We start from the raw sequence: 20,435 nt of genomic DNA, 5'->3' as shown, positions 1-20,435 counted from the left end.
GCAGTCATAGCAGCTAATTTCAGAAGAGAAATGGTTCAGGCAGCGCGGAGCCCGAAGCATTCTGGGAAAAACAATCAGCCTCTAGAAAAAAAATAATAATACACGTCCTGATGAATAATTCATACCTGTAGCAAACCACAAAATGAGCATAGGCAGCGACGATCCAGTTGTGATGGCCCGCTACTATAAGTACATTCCGGGGATCCACTGGGAATCCTACAAAAATACAAGGGAAGAGACAGATATATTTAATGCCACAGCACTTGGCAGTATTTCCACAACAAACCCAAAAGACAAATGACGGAGAGTCACCCTTTCCAAAACAGTCAAATGATATTACCTGCAGCCTCTTAATCACGGACACCACAGTTTGCAATTTACATTTCGACAACCCCTCCTCCCCCAAGCATTAAGTAAAGTTATAGGTTATGATGTTGCCATTTTGAAAGCCCCAGATACTAAAGAAATTGGATTCCCAAATGAGACCGGTGGACGGAGTGCTTTGTGGAATGAATGCAACCTTGGTGCAGAACGAGGGGAGGTGGGAGCTGGAGGAGGCTGTGTGCATGGTCCCTCCATTTATCTACAGGTCAGGTACGCGGCTGGCAAGTCCCGTAATTGCATCACCATCACTGATCCATCACTGCTTCTCAAATCTGAACTCATGAGACCATCCTCCAGTGAAATGGGGCTATTGAAAGTGACACTCTCACTAAATCATAAGTCTCTTAAGTAGAAACTGCCAGCCATACTTAATAACCAGAGTTTTGCTCAAACACGGGATGTCTACCTCTACGGTTCTTACAAACATCGTTGCTCTATTTATTCTCGGCTATAACTGCTGGTTTAAAAGAATAAAAGAGTTCTCTCGATGTAGTGACTATGATGCTCAAATGTCACCCAGAACACGATATCTTCATTAGGCTCACAACGGCCCCCCGTTTCCTGCCAGCAGTCGACACATTTTGGTAGGAAGAATTGTTATTACAAGTCAGAAGTGCAATGTGCAGATTTTAAGTCTTTGTCAGTGGCAGAACGCAAACCTCATGGAGCGCGCGCTGATCTCTCTCCTGGAAGTAAACATTTGATGGGTAAGAGCACATCAATAGAGTTATGTGCTATGTATACAAATGGTTCATTGGCTCCTTGTGTGCATATGTTCTACAGCAAACCAGTTTAAACACCCAGCAGGGCAGGAAGACATTGCCATCATTCTAAAGATCTCTTTTCATGGTAAATCAAATGATCAGGTCTTACCGAAAGTTACAGAATCGTAATGATGATTAAGAAGTACATTGCGGATACTGCAAAGAAAACAAACTCAGAACACGAAAGTCACAATGTGTCCAAATAGCGCAAAGACCCACAAAGGGCTGCTATGATGTACTGAACAAAATGCACAACATTGGTGGTCACCTTTACTATTAGAAATGTGTGATTACATGCAAGCAGCGTGCTCATTATTTTTGGTTTATACCTCTCTGACATGACTCAATGGTACAAGTAAAAGCCTCTGGGTTGAGGTGTTTGCAGGCAGCTGTCACAACAACATAACCCACAAGCTATTTATGTTCTGCAGTGTTACGTCAGGAGCCTGTTCTGTGAAAAGCGATCCACAGATCCATCATGATGTTGTTTGTTTGGGTGTTATCCTATTTATTGCAAACACTTCAATGTTTATTAACTGAAGAAATGAACTAAGGGTATGAAGATTATTACAGGCAAATCCACCTGGTGGTGGACTGTGTACATTTTATGTCAGCGACTCTTCTCTCAACTGTCAGAACCAGACCCCAGGGAGCCCTGCAGGTGTGGAGTACTCACACCTACTGGAAGAACCAGACCTCAGGGAGCCCTGCAGGTGTAGAGTACTCCCACCTACTGGAAGAACCAGACCTCAGGGAGCCCTGCAGATGTGGAGTACTCACCTACTGGAAGAACCAGACCTCAGGGAGCCCTGCAGATGTGGAGTACTCACACCTACTAGAAGAAGAACCCGATCCCAGGGAGCCCTGCAGGTGTGGAGTACTCACACCTACTAGAAGAAGAACCCGATCCCAGGGAGCCCTGCAGGTGTGGAGTACTCACACCTACTAGAAGAAGAACCCGATCCCAGGGAGCCCTGCAGGTGTGGAGTACTCACACCTACTGGAAGAACCAGACCCCAGTAGGAGTGGAGTACTCCCACCTACTGGAAGAACCAGGCCCCAGGGAGCCCTGTAGGTGTGGAGTACTCACACCTACTGGAAGAACCAGACCTCAGGGAGCCCTGCAGATGTGGAGTACTCACACCTAATGGAAGAACCAGACCTCAGGGAGCCCTGCAGATGTGGAGTACTCACACCTACTAGAAGAAGAACCCGATCCCAGGGAGCCCTGCAGATGTGGAGTACTCACACCTACTAGAAGAAGAACCCGATCCCAGGGAGCCCTGCAGGTGTGGAGTACTCACACCTACTAGAAGAAGAACCCCATCCCAGGGAGCCCTGCAGGTGTGGAGTACTCCCACCTACTGGAAGAACCAGGCCCCAGGGAGCCCTGTAGGTGTGGAGTACTCACATTTACTAGAAGAAGAACCCCATCCCAGGGAGCCCTGCAGGTGTGGAGTACTCCCACCTACTGGAAGAACCCGATCCCAGGGAGCCCTGCAGGTGTGGAGTACTCCCGCCTACTAGAAGAACCAGACCTCAGGGAGCCCTGCAGATGTGGAGTACTCACACCTACTGGAAGAACCAGACCTCAGGGAGCCCTGCAGATGTGGAGTACTCACACCTACTGGAAGAACCAGACCTCAGGGAGCCCTGCAGATGTGGAGTACTCACACCAACTAGAAGAAGAACCCGATCCCAGGGAGCCCTGCAGATGTGGAGTACTCACACCTACTAGAAGAAGAACCCGATCCCAGGGAGCCCTGCAGGTGTGGAGTACTCACACCTACTAGAAGAAGAACCCCATCCCAGGGAGCCCTGCAGGTGTGGAGTACTCATACCTACTAGAAAAAGAACCCAATCCCAGGGAGCCCTGCAGGTGTGGAGTACTCACACCTACTGTCAGAACCAGACCCCAAGGAGCCCTGCAGATGTGGAGTACTCACACCTACTGGAAGAACCAGACCTCAGGGAGCCCTGCAGATGTGGAGTACTCACCTACTGGAAGAACCAGACCTCAGGGAGCCCTGCAGATGTGGAGTACTCACACCTACTAGAAGAAGAACCCGATCCCAGGGAGCCCTGCAGGTGTGGAGTACTCATACCTACTAGAAAAAGAACCCAATCCCAGGGAGCCCTGCAGGTGTGGAGTACTCACACCTACTGTCAGAACCAGACCCCAAGGAGCCCTGCAGGTGTGGAGTACTCACACCTACTGAAAGAACCAGACCTCAGGGAGCCCTGTAGGTGTGGAGTACTCACACCTACTGGAAGAACCAGACCTCAGGGAGTCCTGCAGGTGTGGAGTACTCACACCCTACTGGAAGAACCAGACCTCAGGGAGCCCTGTAGGTGTGGAGTACTCACACCTACTGGAAGAACCAGACCCCAGGGAGCCCTGTAGGTGTGGAGTACTCACACCTACTGGAAGAACCAGACCTCAGGGAGCCCTGCAGATGTGGAGTACTCACACCTACTGGAAGAACCAGACCTCAGGGAGCCCTGCAGGTGTGGAGTACTCACACCTACTAGAAGAAGAACCCGATTCCCAGGGAGCCCTGCAGGTGTGGAGTACTCACACCTACTAGAAGAAGAACCCGATTCCCAGGGAGCCCTGCAGGTGTGGAGTACTCACACCTACTAGAAGAACCCGATCCCAGGGAGCCCTGCAGGTGTGGAGTACTCACACCTACTGTCAGAACCAGACCCCAAGGAGCCCTGCAAGTGTGGAGTACTCACACCTACCGGCAGAACTGTAAGGACCAGATCGCAGGGAGCGCTGGAGTACTCACACCTACTGATAGAGCTGTAAGAACCAGATCCCGGGAGCCCTGCAGCGCTGGAGTACTCAAACCTATTGGTATGTCTAGGGATCCTCTCCCATGTAGACAACAGGGGGAGAAGAGATGGAAACAGCATGTTAAATTTTAACACCTTGGCTCTGTCCAATCAGCTATATTGGGGGGGGATCTTACAGCTAAACATTTATTTTGTAGATGGACATAACTCTTAATTAAATTGGACCCTAGGGGTCACTTTAGATAAAGTGGCGAGGTGGAGCGTCTTCTTTAGGAAGACAGCTCTCTCTGGTAGAGTATATCTAATGTTCGCTTACATTTACGTACTGTATGAACCTGCATACACACATCCCCCGGCCTTGCGTCCTTTAACTAAAAAGGAGCTGGATAGACAGTTCCTTAAAGAAAACTAGCCTCAGGACCCTACTATATTAAATGTAACATCTGCAGAAAAACATGGCTTTACCCTTTAAATGACCACACCTGTCATACTAGTGTCTTTCTATAAAAGAGCCATGTAATAATATTAACGAAAACATATGCACATTTTTTGCTGCTTACTGCAACTAACCATTATAGGAAAGTATCTAACATAAGGAAATTATTTGTGTGTGTACAAAACATCCTCCCTAAAAGTCTACTGAAGTGCAGTGCGGTGAGCCGGTCCCAGCCCAAATCGGTTTAATCCAAACAACACAGCAAGCACACAACACAGCATACAATACTAAAGTTGTCAAATGCAGTGTTCATTCATATCAACTTTTTACTACATTCCAGTTTCTTAGAAGGGGCTCTGCTAGAAAGCATGCATCCACGTTATCACACTGCAGTGTCACGCAAGACACTGCAAAAACCTTAATTCATGCACTTATCTCCCGCATTGACTATTGCAATTCCCTCCTTACTGGTCTTCCCCAAACCAGACTCAAACCCCTACAATCTATTTTGCACGCTGCAGCAAGATTAATTTTCCTTGCATTATTGCGTTATTCCTCTGTTGAATCAATCTGTATTCTCTACACTGGTTGCCTGTTTGCTACCAAATCAAATATAAAATACTTTTACTAACCTACAAGGCCATCAACAAAGCTACACCAACATACATCTCCTCTCTTGTCTCAAAATATCTCCCAACTCGGCACCTCCGTTCTGCACTAGATCTCATCCACCCTCGTTACATCCTCCAATTCCCGTTTACAGGACCTTTTTTAGGGCGGCACCCACTCTATGGAATTCTCTCCCTCGGACAAGACGACTCTTCTCTGGTCTACAAACTTTCTCTGAAAACCCACCTCTTTAGACAAGCTTATAATATTCCTCAACCACCCTCTTAACCTCACTATAATACCCTATTACCACCCGTTACACAATTTCACACAAGACAACACCAACATTGTTGTGTGACAGGATCATTTATCTTATGAGTCACTTTTACCTTTGCAGTCTGGCTGGGCCAAAATGCAAAATTTAGATTTAACCGCATGTGTCAAACTCCTATTGTCCCATAGATTGTAAGCTTGCGAGCAGGGCCTTCTCACCTCTTTGTCTGTTTTACCCAGTTTGTTTATTAGTTTACTATGTTTGTCCCCAATTGTAAAGCGCTACCGAATATGTTGGCGCTATATAAATAAATGATGATGATATATGTATATAAGTGACCAATACTAGGTTTACATACATACATCGGCTAATAGAATTAAAACTGGTGAATAGATAACAGCAAAATATGTACTGTAACCCACTAGGCACCATAGGATAGCTTTCGTTTTTATATTGTCCTACAAGATGGAGCTAGAATCTGATTGGTTATTATAGATCCCAACACCTTTTCTGCACTGTTACATGTGTACCAGGTTTTGCAAATAGATAATGAATATTGGTTAATTCCACAATATGGCTGCCTCCATCGGGAGCAACAAAGTGGCGCAGTGGTTAGCATTGCCTCATGGGTTAAATTCCGACCAGGGTGCACGCGGTAAGCTCCAATGGGGCAGGGACTGATGTGAATGATCATATTCTCTGTATAATGCTGCGTAAAACGATTGGCGCTGTATAAACGATAATAAGAACAGTCAGTAAGCAACACTTTATTATTGTTTTTTTACTTGAATAGAATTTAGCCATTACTCCTATTATTGTAAACCTATCATTTTGAACTTTGTATCCAGAAGCACAGTACAGTGCAATCAAATATTCTAAACTGAGGCAGGTTCCACGTGCTGCCATTTCTTCGCTGTTTTTCTCTCTCCTTCATTCACTACCATCAAAAAAATAAATGTTCAGCGTCTACAATAAAAGAATCCATGTTTCCTTCTGGACACCGAGTCTTTTGTGTCTCCTTTTTGGAATATTGCAAGTATTACAGACCAACCTTTATAGAAAGAAGTAATCCTTATATAAAATTCTTATACTTACATACGAGGCCAACAACAAAACTGCCCCAACATACATCTCCTCAATTGTCTCCAAGTATCTCCCAAATCAACCTGCGCTCTGCACAAGATCTGCATCTCTCATCCACTCATTATCTGCTCCCATTCCCGGTTACAGGACTTTTTTTGGGCTGCACCCACTCAATAGAATTCCATCCCTCGCACAATAAGACTTTCCTCTGGTCTACAAACCTTCAAGCATTCTCTGAAAACACACCTCTTCAGGCAAGCTTATAATATTCCTCAACTACCCTCTTAACTTCACTACATTACCCTATTACCACCCTCTACAGAGTTCACACAAGACAACAACGCTCTGACCCCCTGACCAACATTGCTGTGTGACTGGATAATATAACACACTAAGCACTCTAACTCTGCATTCTGGCTAGACCAATATACAATGTGTGGAACTTGACCTCATGTATCAGACCCCCATTGTCCTATAGATTGTAAGCTTGTGAGCAGGGCCCCCTTACCTCTCTGTCTGTCTTACCCAGTATTGTTTTATTACTGTGTTTGTTCCCTATTGTAAAGCGCTATGGAATTTGCTGGCGCTATATCAATAAATGTTGATGATGATCATGATACTTACCAAGTCTGACCATTCCTTCTACTGCCGAGAGTGTTGGCTGCAGACTAGTGCCTTGGGCTGCTCCGTCACACGGTCTCTGGCTGACTTTACTCTCGGCAGAGGATGCAGCATCACAAGTCAGCTTACGACTGGGAATAGCTGGAAACAGACAAGAGTTTGATCAATACAATACCTCTATATCAGGCCTTGGACAACCTGTGGCTCTACAAGAAACTACAAGCTCCAGCATGCATTGCTAGCTGAAAACTGGCAGGGTATGCTGGGACTTGTAGTTTCACAAACACCTAGTTGTTCAGGCCTGCTCCGTAAGCTCTAATTTCTACATGACTTTACAGTCAGCAATAAAAAATAAAAAAAGGGAGTGTGCGCCTCTGTTATTTTAATACTAAATGCTGGTTAAAAATTACATAATGGATTGGATCTCCAAAAAATAAAAGCGCATGTTTTAAATGAGACAGAACTGGCAGAAAAATATAAAAACTGTTTTACAATCCACTTAATAGAATGGACAATGTCTAGTCATTAAAGTCATTATTATAATTCATATTAATAATCTGGTAGTTAATGAGATAATAACGCTTTATAAAGGAGAGCACTTCTTCAGTACCAAATAAACCAGCAATGTCATTGTACACTTTATTATTCGCTTCGTTATGGAGTTAAAAGTGAGCACAGATCCAACAGTTTCATGCAGTACATTTATAGGATAGAACAGAGTGACTCAGATGCAAAAACAAATTGAAATTAGCTTAAAATGTCTTTCACTCTGTGCACCTGTCAACAGTGTAATGAGTGTAACATTCAATCCAGTACACATTGAAAATATGTGTTGAGTGCATTAAAAACCACAGTCACTGTGGTATAGGCAAAGGATACTAAATGCACAACAACAAGCCCAGAACTAACAGTTAGATTCAGTGAGCAGAAAAGGGTGATATTGCTTGAAAGTGTTCTAGTGTATTCTAAAATATAGACTGTATGTCGGACTATTGTTTCATGCAAATTATGTACAAAAGTATTTCCATTAAAAACATGGGAGTGGGAGTAAATTATTGGTTCGCTTGAAATAGATGTTGTTCGGTTACTATGAAGTCAGCACTTGAGACCAGCAAGATGCACAGGGGGGGTTGATGCAGAGGAGAGAGGCTCACACTAAAGAGAAGCAGCTCGCCCCGCAATTCCATATGCTGATGAGCAGTATGGGCAGAGCTCTGTCTCTCCAGCACGAGTCTCCTACTTTACGTCGGCAATCCCGAAGCTTCTTCAAGGTCTGGAGCACCGAGTGTCCTGAACAAGCAGGTATATTACTTTCACGTGGTTAGACAAGTATGAGTGGGAGGAGACTGGCAGCTCAGTGAGAGGCCACACCCCGTGCGAAAGGTAAGAGGCCACAGCCCGTGCGAGAGGCCACAGCCCGTGCGAGAGGCCACAGCCCGTGCGAGAGGCCACACCCCGTGCGAGAGGCCACACCCCGTGCGAGAGGCCACACCCCGTGCGAGAGGCCACACCCCGTGCGAGAGGTCACACCCCGTGCGAGAGGCCACACCCCGTGCGAGAGGTCACACCCCGTGCGAGAGGTGCGAGGCCATACCCCGTGCAAGGTCACACCCCGTATGAGAGGTCACACCACTATGAGAGGTGAGAGGTCACACCCCTATGAGAGGTGAGAGGTCACACCCCTATGAGAGGACACATCCCTATGAGAGGTCACACCCCTATGAGAGGTCACACCCCTATGAGAGGTCACACCCCTATGAGAGGTCACACCCCTATGAGAGGTGAGAGGTCACACCCCTATGAGAGGTGAGAGGTCACACCCCTATGAGAGGTCACACCCCTATGAGAGGTGAGAGGTCACACCCCTATGAGAGGTGAGAGGTCACACCCCTATGAGAGGTCACACCCCTATGAGGTGAGAGGTCACACCCCTATGAGAGGTGAGAGGTCACACCCCTATGAGAGGTAACACCCCTATGAGGTGAGAGGTCACACCCCTATGAGAGGTGAGAGGTCACACCCCTATGAGAGGTCACACCCCTATGAGGTGAGAGGTCACACCCCTATGAGAGGTGAGAGGTCACACCCCTATGAGAGGTCACACCCCTATGAGGTGAGAGGACACACCCCTATGAGAGGTGAGAGGTCACACCCCTATGAGAGGTCACACCCCTATGAGAGGTCACACCCCTATGAGAGGTCACACCCCTATGAGAGGACACACCCCTATGAGAGGTGAGAGGTCACACCCCTATGAGAGGTCACACCCCTATGAGAGGACACACCCCTATGAGAGGTATGCTTTCATAAGGGCAAGACCATTTTTTAAAAAAAAATAAAAAAAAAGTGTAGAAAAAATATAAAGTTACCTGGAGGAGGTAAATATCCGTGAAATAGGACACTGCCACACGATGACCGTTCCAGTTCTTCACATAACAACAATCTTCTTACTAAGATAGAAATTAGATGATACCTCTATCAACGGAGGGCAAATAATCATACATGTACATTCCTAAAGAGCAGACATAAGTTGGTGCCTTCTTATCCCTCTATTCATCAATGTTATGGTATTTGCATATTAAAAGAATACATTATTGATCTGAGGTTTCATAGTAGGATAGAAATAAAATTAAATCAATTAAACCTTTTGAATTTAGGTTTCAAATAGTCTACGCGCTTTCATAAAAAAAAAAAACTTTATCTCTATCATTTTGGTTGGTGTGAAGGAATTCCTGTTCCTTTTAAATTTCCATAATAGGTAAATATTTTATTATTCTACAGCCTTTTGAAAACCCTTAAATAAAGTTTTAAATAAAAATAATAATAAAGTCAGAGACATCATCAGACTTTCTCAATCTGTGTAACAAAGTCTGTGGGTGCTGTTTATAATACACCCCAAAATTAAAATATTGAAGAAATTTAGCAGTTTTGGATGCTCCAATAGTTATTATTATTATTATTATTAATATTTATTTATAAGGCGCTACAAGGCATCCGCAGCGCCGTACAGAGACAAACAAAATCACAATACAATGGGAGACAGCACAGTACAGTAAACACAGCAACTCAGTACGCTCAATGCACAGCTAGAGAGGGCGGGGAAGGGGGAGGGAGGATCCGAAAATGACGGGGCCCAAGAAGGGGGGCGTGGAAGACAGGGAGACCCCCAGGGGGGAGGAGGGAGCGAAAGTGGATGTGGGGTGGAGGACCTTTGAGGAGGAGGGCTAAGTAGCTGGAGAGCAGAGTTAGAAGTGGTGGAAACAGGAGGAGAGATGGCCCTGCTCAGAGGAGCGTACAATCTAAGGGATTGTTAGGAAGATTCTTCCCTTCAACCTCATATGCAACTAATAACTGTTTAAATCACAGACACTTCTTAGCACCTTCAATGACGACTACTCTGAAAACGTCATTTATACATAAGACATAATTATAGATGGAGAACTGGACAGAGGCAATGAAAACATTTTATAGGTAAACATCCGGTGCAGCCTGTAGACCTTCAGGGTTTGCTGTAAACCAATGAGTGCGTTATTTCTGTTCAATAATATCTTCTGCAAAAGTGGAAGATTCATTCAATCCCTAATTATAGCTGTATATACAACACCCACTCCTCAACTAACACACGGTACATGTTACAGTGCTGGTAACATGCAAAGTAAGAACATTCTGCTCTTAATCCTAGGACTGCTCTACCTACTGACTGTATAAACACTGCTCTACCTGTAGCTATAAGAAAACAAGTACAAGAGTGGAGGTGTCTACTTCTCTCTCCATAATACCTGAATAACCCCCAGAACGTGCTCAGCTGCACTAAATATTCCACAATCTCACAGTCCATGGCTCCCTGCTTCCCTCCACTCCCCTCCTCACATCATGTCACTGCCCCTGTCACATGCAGCCCTGTCCTCACTAACACATCACTCATCTCCCGATATACTCTGTGCTGCTGGAGGATCCTGCTCCTTCCACTATATAACTCTCAGTCCGTGGCTTGGTGCTGCCTCCACTTCCCTCCTCACATCATGTCACTGTCCATGACACAGGCAGCCCTGTCCTCACTTATATAATCACATGAGAGAAAGGTCACACAATATCAGCACACTCATCTGAAATATTCGGCGATAGGTCAGCCTATCCCTGGCCGCTTCAAAACTAGGGATACATGGATAAGCAGGAGATGGAGAATGACTACTAAAGGTACTCATCCCCGATGCTATAAATTTTGTTAAGCATGTGCTTCAAGGGCACCTTGCTTACCTAAGTTTTGTTGTTATTAACTTTAAAGTAGCCATGTTCTTTGCAAATTAGCTGACCTAAGTAATATCCTATAAGTAACACCTTTAGTAACACTGAAGCCTCAAACAGGAGTGAGGGGGAACCTTACTTATTTTAGAACATAACCTCTTCGTGCTAAGGAGACCTTAAAGGCATCACCTTGTTAAAGTCTCCTTAAATTCAGTAGGAGAGTTTAAAGCATTTGGCCCTTACAGCTTAGTTCAGCTTAAACAATCAGGATTTTGCCAAGCAAACCAGGAGTAAACAGGAAAAAATATAAGAAAACAATAAGTGACTTCTATATGTACATAATGCTTGGACAGCAATGATCGTAAATACACATCATTTTACCCAGCGGAGTTATTCCATAGAATTCAGCTTCATGGCGTAGAACATTCAGACTGACGCCCCTAAAAGAATAAAGAAAACATTGAAAGAGTTGGGGATGTTTAGAGTAAAGGCAGATAACACGTGGTTGGTTTAAGGTCTAAACTTGGCTTAAAACATAAAAACGCACCATCGCTTCACATCGTATCCATACAGGCAGTCAGTGATCAGAGAGAATACAAAACGTATATTAAAAGATTGGCTGAAGTATAAACATATGCCTCTGCCTTACACAGTCAAATTATCTCTATATCCTATTCCTACCATCTGCTTATATATTATGTTTCTTAAAGGGGAACTACAGCTAAAACTAACGAATGCTTCTTACCCCAGCACTGCGGTGTAAATGTCTCAGTGGACAGAGCTAGTGTCAGCCCCAGTGTTATACAATGAGATATTCTACTGGTTGTCAACAATGGGTGAGGAAGAGCTACAGACAATGGTGGTAATAGTAGATCCTGGGGGGGGGGGGGGATGCTGGATTACTCTTTGACATTACATCCACCAAATGTTAAGGCAGTATAACAATTTGCCACGATCCAAGGAAAAGTGTTACATGTGCCATGGTATCTTATCCTTAGAAGAGCTTCGGACATCTACAGTTGTGTATTACAATTTTATTCCCATTGTTTCTTTTTATTTGTTAGATTATTATCAGACATTTATGCAGAAAAAACCCCAAAAAGGGATTTGCCAATCATTGCATTTCATTGTTGTCTTTCCAACGCATTGTGACAAATAAAGAACTTACCAACGCTATTCTAAAGGACATCCGGTTTAAAACGCAAATAATCGGCCACCCATCTATCAGCCGATTCATTAACTGTAACAGACCCATGAGCTGTTCAATTACTTCTACCTCACTACACCACTAGGCTTTAATTTAAAGGGGGAAATCAGTCTTCTATTGACTTGTTTGATTACATTGCCCCAACGACGGCCAAATGTTGCCGTATGTACGAGTTCCTAATAGATCCACATTGCAAAATAACTCAATTACAATGGACGGGATCATTACATGTTGGTAATTGTGATTGGAAGAGGACAGTCGATTACTAGTACCTACTACTAGTACAGCTGCTGGTATACATCAGGCGTACTTACACCGGACATAAGCACAAGAAGAGTATTTTACGGTTTCTTTTGATAGTCAAAAACGCATTTACTATTAGACTTGAGTTAAAGAAGAAAAAACGGTGACAAGACAGCAGGAATAAGATTCCTTCTTGTGTACGAACAAAAGTTATTTTACGCTAAGCAAACAAGCGTACTCAGGCTGAACCGCTGTGTGGGCAAACTAGACTTTGTTCCGAACGCCTGGGCCCATGTTCGGATAGCTTAAGAGGCACCAACAGATTTACTGCATAGATACAAGAGTACCCAATGCCAAGATGGGAGTTTACCCGTTCTGTAAAGACCAAGATTCCTTTTAATTATTTACAGATATATTTAAACATTCTATTCCAAACATAAGGTAGTAGTAACAGTGATTTCTAAATGATATTATTATACATTAGAAGACATGATTAGCAATGTTGCCTCGTACCTTAAGTCAAGTTCCTTTGTTCTAAGGAAATTCAAAATGGGTGCAAAGGCAGTTGGATCGCGATCGATAAATATCTGTAAAAAACAAAAAATTACATGGTTATTACAGAGAAATAAGAACATGCATTTGCAGCTTTTTATTTAACAAAAAAGCGTATCATTTTCCATTTCCAATAAGCTTGTACTTACTTTTTTCTTGAATACACATTTTATAAAGTCCAATAAAGTTAATAGACCTTCTAACATATTCATGAAAAAAAAAAACACTTAAAACCTTAAGTGAAAGGAAATATATTTCCAGGTCATTATTGCAGCACAAAAGAAGATTTTTTTTCCCATTAGTCAGCAGAATGAGGCCACAGAGCTTCTCTAACAGACATGTAACAGGACTGAATGACAAATGTGAATTTGAAATAGGACATATCTGAACTGGACTATAATAAGAGACTTAAGAAAAAGAATATGTAATTAGGAACACTCCCATAATATGTCATTCTTTGGTAGCAGCAGCAAAGTGGGAAGCAGAATATAATCTTAAACAGTCCACAGGAATACTGCGTCGGCACACTTCTTCCTCCCAGAGATGGGGTCCCGAGTTCAATTCCCGTCCATGGCCTTATCTGTGTGGAGTTTGTATGTTCTCCACGTGTTTGCGTGGGTTTCCTCCGGGTGCTCTGGTTTCTTCCCAAACTCCAAAAACATACTAGTAAGTTAATTGGCTGCTATCAAATTTGACCCTAGTGTGTTGAGTGTGTGTGTGGTAATTTAGACGGTAAGCTCCAATGGGGCAGGGACTGATGTGAGTGAGTTCTCTGTACAGTGCTGCGAAATTAGTGGCGCTATATAAATAAATGGTGATGATGATGATAATATTATTATCGGAATTTCTAGGCTCATTATCAGGCAGTTTAGTAATTGCAATCAGAAGATCTATTGCCCTGTGTGCTCAATCCTCCTGCAACCTCCCTAATAAGCCACAGTAAAGCCAAAGTACGTTTGCGACCGCAGTAGGTGCTGATCCCGTCGTGCATCCCTCAGCGCCAGTGGCGGGATTGGCCCGTCTGTGGTGGCCTTTACAGGCACCCGACTTAATGGATACATTAGTTGGGAAATTGAGATGTACCCACATTAAACCAGAGGTATTGTCTGGACTGTCTAAATTATGATAAAAGCTTAACATTTGCTTTGCCACCATTACCAGACAACTTGCATTAGGCCCCATCAGTATGGCAGTGGGCATAACGTGAACAAGAGGAATATTTACTATCGGGGTGAAGTTTTGTAATTATTTATACTCCTCACACTCAGGGGGTGAGATGAGCAGATGAGTTCAGAAATGTGCTCTAGTGACAAATAGAATTAGCACTGTCCATTTAATTCTAGGTCACATTATTGAGCTTCAGCGGTGTAACTGCTATATGCGGAGCTTTTACAACTGAAGCGCTCTTGTAAAACAGTGAGTTGGACTTTCCCATTGAATCTTCTGTGGCACTAAATGCCTGGCGTTATCCCACAGTGACTTCAATCCCTCTCGTTTGTTGCTTACACAGTGGGATTGGTCACTGGAGCAAAGTACAGAAGGTCCTCCATTTATATTCCTAACAAAAGAGCTAGTTCTTATGAATGATTACAGGAGGAGACCAGTAAAGTTCACGGCTTTACCTGCACAGTCACAATTCTATTTACCTTATCTAAGACACTCAGACCATACTGACAATAATGTATCAGTTAGACACCACAGGGTCTGTTTGATCTCCGTAGGACACATATTTCAGTACTGAGCATGCACAGCAAATACGTCTACGCACACATCCATATGTAGACCTATGTGTATTGTTAACTTGTGTATCCTAACTTTTGGAGAAGCAAAACTAGGGCGGCCAAGTGTAGGCAGAGTACAATAAGGGCACAATAGTAGGGGCAGCAGGGTGGCTCAGTGGTTAGCACTTCTGCCTCACAGCACTGAGGTCATAAGTGCGATTCCCGACCATGGCCTTATCTGTGTGGAGTTTGCATGTGTTCTCACTAAGTTTGTGTGGGTTTCCTCTGGGTGCTCCGGTTTCTCCCACACTCCAAAAACATACTAGTAGGTTAATTGGCTGCTATCAAATTGACCTCAGTCTCTCTTTGTCTGTGTGTGTATGTTAGGGAATTTAGACTGTAAGCTCCTATGGGTCAGGGACTGATGTGAATGAGTTCTCTGTACAGCGCTGTGGAATTAGTGGCGCTATATATATAAATAAATGGTGATGATGATGATATTATTGTGTAGGAGTAGGCTTATGCAACTTTAGTATTTAAGTAAATAAATTTTAAGTAAATAGACTGTTTCCGAGAGCATATTTTCCTTACATATGCACCCATCTCTAACTGAGCCCCCATATGTAAAACTAACATACTATTCACTTATTGCTGAACAAATAAAAATAAGTTACAGCATCCTATCACATGACAGTAGGGTTACATGCTTTCACACAGCAATTCTTACATCCACCACTAGATGGAGGAATTACTTTTAACACAAATGTCATCCAGTATTACCATCATTGTTGGGAATCGAACTTATGACCCCAGCTCTGTGAGGCAGAAGTACTAACTACTGAGCCACCGTGCTGCCCACCTCTTAATAATGTAATCCTTTGCAGACAAGTACATTAATATAGATTATCCCGATTATACGCCAGCCTTTTTCTGATGTCAGAGCTGGCTGCAGTAAAGTGCCCTGTCAGCCCCCCGTGTAATAACGCTGCATCACTTCCCTGATGATATTAGATAGACCTAACGCCAATAGTTACCGCCCAGGACAAACAATCAGCATTATGGCTACAAAATTAAGTAACGTGGAGGATGACCCAGCAGAGTGATCAGGTCCTTCGTTAGGGAAGTCCAACTTCTACAGGGTTACCGCTGGCACACAGTAAAGGGATCGCCCACCACACAGGTAATCTGGGTTAGATTGTTAACTGAAAACATCATTTAATGTGTCAGCTCGTGGCTTAGTTTCTCACAACGTTTAGGAAAACATAACAGTTTAATTTAACAATATGACCGATTTGTAAATAAAGATTATATAATAGCAAGACATGGCAAAATATTTTTGGAGGTTCAACTATCCTATTCTAAGAGTCTGTGCTGAACAATTTTTTATTATAGGCGAACATATGCCAAGTGTAAATTCTAGACAAGGAAATAATCATCATCATGTATTTATAAAGCGCCACTAATTCTGCAGCGCTGTACAGAGGATATTTATCATTCACATTAGTCCCTGCCCCATAGGAGCTTACAGTCTAAATTCCCTAACACACACACACACACACAGACTAGGGTTCATTTTGTCAGGAGCCAAATAACCTACCAGTATGTTTCTAGAGTGTGGTGGGGAAACCAGAGCACCCGGAGAAAACCCACGCAAACACAGGGAGAACATAAAAACTCCACACAGATAAGGCCATGGTCGGGAATCATACTTATGACCCCAGTGCTGTGAGGAAGCTCTTACCACTGAGCCACCATCTTCAAAACATTCCATCAAAATCAGCCTGGCACAGTAATATACAATACTCAGGAGAGAACTTTGAGAAATAGTACTCACTGCCCCAGTTTCATCCCGAAGAGTTGAAATTCTCCCACTTAAAAGACTGCAAAACAAATTATTTAAATACATGAAAAATCTTGGCAAAGAAACAATTCCTTGTTCACAATAATCCATTTCCATGAAAAATAAAGGTAAATAAATAAAATGAATAAATCTTTTGTAACAGAGACACACTATTATAACTTCGTGCTCCCGGTAGTCCTAGTTTTCTCTCGACATTCCCCCTTTTCCTCCCCACTTGAAATCTTTAACTCAAAATACTTAGTTTCTGATGATTCAGACTGCTGATGTACCTAAATTACCTGCATAACTGGGGATAACTTCCTAAAACTGTCTTCCCTTTTACGGGAAAAGAAAGTAAGTAGTCTGGGGTAGCTATTACGGCCTGAGCAAATGTCAGTTCACATGGACGCTTATTTGAACTAAACTACCCCTCTCTGCAGTGACTCAAACTGTTTCAACGCATTTAAAATTCGGAAAAGAGCAAATAAAGGGGAAAATTTGCACCTTGGCAAAACCATATTAGATGTAATACTACTACTTATTGATCTGCAGCAGTATCTGTGCAAGAGTAAAATGTCTAATGAAATTATGTGTACAGAAATCGTGGCTAATACACACCAACAGGGAAAGATTAGGTTTACAGACACCATTGTAACAGCAAAGTGTTCTAACACAGTGGGCAGACACACTAACTGTATTCACATATAAAGAAACAAACTTATATCAGATTTATAACTTAGTGATAGAACATAAGATCATTGACCCGTATTACAACTCACCTAGAGAAAAATGAGTCTGGAATCCACATAAGTGTCTGTCTTGATGTACTGAACCTGGAAGGAAACAAATAAAAGTTACGTATGTAAGAAAGAGGAAAAAATATTTTTCAGCATCAAGTAGTAATATATGTGATTTATATAGAGCATCTAAAGCAGTGTTGGGTAACCTGTGACACTCCAGGTGTTGTGAAACTACAAGTCCCAGCATACCCTTCCAGCAATAAGCTGCTATATATCGGCAGAGCATGCTGGGACATGTAGTTTCACAGCACCTGGAGTGTCACAGGTTAGCCGACACTGATCTAAAGCATTGATAATGTCTCTTCACCCGTTTTATTAAGAAGCACATATGCACTGTCACTCGATAACTACACAGCGATCCACAAACCAGGTTCCTATATGACCTTAAACCAACTCAATTTATCTATACCACGATCCTTTGAATGTGCAGTGTGTAAAACAATATGGAATATGATGGCGCTATATAAATACACGTTAATAGCCATAATGACAACAACAACAGTGGTTTAAAACCTGGTCTAATCTACACTAGTGGTTTTATAACTAGTCCAAGAGGAGAACATATCAGCCATTAAAAATTTATAGAATACAAGCGAACAATCAAGCATAGCAGACTATGAAAGAATGAGAAACATGCGAGTAATCTGAATTATTTGATAACATTCCAAAATATTTTCTGCACACGAACTCAGACACCACTGAAAAGACCAGGAAATGCTCAGCATATACCCTGTATCTAGAATTTACTAGCAAACCATAAAGGACACTTTCACTTTTGGAAAGTGTCCTTTTAAAAACACAGCCCACACCACGCACCTACACAGAGGGGTTCCCCTCCTTTGAGACAACCTAGTTTAGCGATAGGTGGTAGATGCTCGAGGAATTTCACAAAAGAAGTTTGCATTATAAAGATGATAGTGACACTGAAGTGTTCTGCTTTGTCCACTACATCATACTACCAAATCATTGCAGCAGTATAAAGACAATTAAAATTCCCAGTGCACAAACTACCGGCGTTTGGACTTTCAAATGTCTTTAACCAGGGGTATGAACATGCTGGAATTTTTGGAGGGATCACAAAAGCCTAGGTCGAGGATATTATTGTGTGGGCGAGTGGGCACCACTCAGGGAAGTTTCAAATTACTAATGGGCCAATACGCAGGTTCTACCGAGCAGCAATCCTAGTGTCTCTATATTATGACATGACAGCTGGAATACAAAAACAAGCAGCAAAAAAGGTACCCAATACAGCCAACAGGGAGAGGAAGTGCATCTTATCATAGCGCTTTTGGGGAAATGCTATGCAAATGGGAATAGCTATTATAAAGAAACTGATGCAACCATAAAATGGTTAAAAAATAAAATGATAAGTTCAAACTAACACAGCAATTATATATATATATATATATATATATATATATATATATATATATATATATACACATACACACACTGTAGTGTATGAATATGTAATGTTGCTGCATAGCATTATAAAATTTAACCATATGCGCCTGAGGAACACTATACAAAAGTCCACAACGAAAAAGCTGGGGTTCATGGGCCATGATAACCATATAACACTGCATTGGAAGAAATGATAGGGGGGGAAAAAGGAAGACTTATAAAAAGTGAGACTTTAAAGGCTCCTCCTGCCTGTTATTCAACAATAACAGTCTATGCATGATTTTCATTTGCTCAACAATAACAACAGCAACACTATTAGTAGAGATCAGTTAAGCAATGAATGGCTTCTGCAAAAAATAAAAAATAGGTTAATAATATGTAACAAATAAATTACAGCCTTACACAGCAGCCAGCACAGCTTGTATAGATTGCAAGCTCTTCGGCGCAGGCAGTGCTGTGTCCTGGCTGATACATGATACTGGGGTCTATAAGGGGGGACATGCTGGGCTCACACTGTACCTGGTGCCCCCCACATTCAGCTGGATGATCTCCCCGGTGCCCGGGTTACTCCCGGCCATGTCAGCTGCGGCCTCCAGTCTCCACCCTGCGGTCTCCAGGCTGGCGGTGAGGGGATCTCCCGGGATACCGCCGCTCACTCCCTGCTGTCCCCTCCCTGCAGACCGGGCAGCCAGCAGCAGCAGCTCCCCCCGGAGCACAGCATGTCCCGGGCCGCGGAGAGAGAGGGCGGCCGTCCAGGTGATACGTCTCCCGATTCTCCTGGATCCAGGGCTGGGAGGCGGCGTCACCCCCCCTCACGGGCCTAGGCCTATCCGTCACTGCGCTGTCTCCATAGTAACACCGCTGAATACAGATAGTACTCAACCCCCTATGTCCTCCTAATTACCAGAGAGTACACTCACTACCCCCCCCCATGTCCCCTAATTACCAGATAGTACACTCACCCCCCCATGTCCCCTAATTACCAGATAGTACACTCACCCCCCATGTCCCCTAATTACCAGATAGTACACTCACCCCCCTATGTCCCCTAATTACCAGATAGTACACTCACTACCCCCCCCCCCCCTATGTCCTCCTAATTACCAGATAGTACACTCACCCCTCATGTCCCCCTAATTACCAGATAGTACACTCACCCCTCATGTCCCCCTAATTACCAGATAGTACACTCACCCCTCATGTCCCCTAATTACCAGATAGTACACTCATCCCTCATGTCCCCTAATTACCAGATAGTACACTCACTACCCCCCCATGTCCCCTAATTACCAGGCTCAGGGTTTAGTGTTCTCCCTGGGAATCTGTGTCTGTGTAAATGTCACCACATATAGTATTTACATATAACATTCCTATTATCCCTGCATGTTCTGTATATTGTGCTGATAGTCTGGACTATACAATGAATACATATCGCTCTCTAAGCCCCTAAGCA

General features: G+C 43.3%; 1 protein-coding gene across 1 annotated transcript in view; it reads right to left on the bottom strand.

Annotated features, from left to right (window-relative positions):
* Window positions 1–19,867, bottom strand: part of KCTD3 (potassium channel tetramerization domain containing 3) — a 41,498-nt gene extending 21,631 nt beyond the window's left edge. The window contains 8 exon segments of the mRNA XM_075204247.1: window positions 126–216; window positions 6,974–7,111; window positions 9,340–9,420; window positions 11,597–11,655; window positions 13,179–13,252; window positions 16,773–16,818; window positions 17,558–17,611; window positions 19,502–19,867. Of these exon segments, the coding sequence (XP_075060348.1) occupies window positions 126–216; window positions 6,974–7,111; window positions 9,340–9,420; window positions 11,597–11,655; window positions 13,179–13,252; window positions 16,773–16,818; window positions 17,558–17,611; window positions 19,502–19,560 (602 nt within the window). The 5' untranslated portion in view covers window positions 19,561–19,867.
* Between the last annotated feature and the right edge of the window lie 568 nt (window positions 19,868–20,435).

The sequence above is a fragment of the Mixophyes fleayi genome, chromosome 3, assembly GCF_038048845.1.
Source record: "Mixophyes fleayi isolate aMixFle1 chromosome 3, aMixFle1.hap1, whole genome shotgun sequence".
NCBI classification, from domain to species: domain Eukaryota; kingdom Metazoa; phylum Chordata; class Amphibia; order Anura; family Limnodynastidae; genus Mixophyes; species Mixophyes fleayi.
Note: the sequence above shows the minus strand (reverse complement) of the source record. Positions and strands in the feature narration are given on the sequence as shown.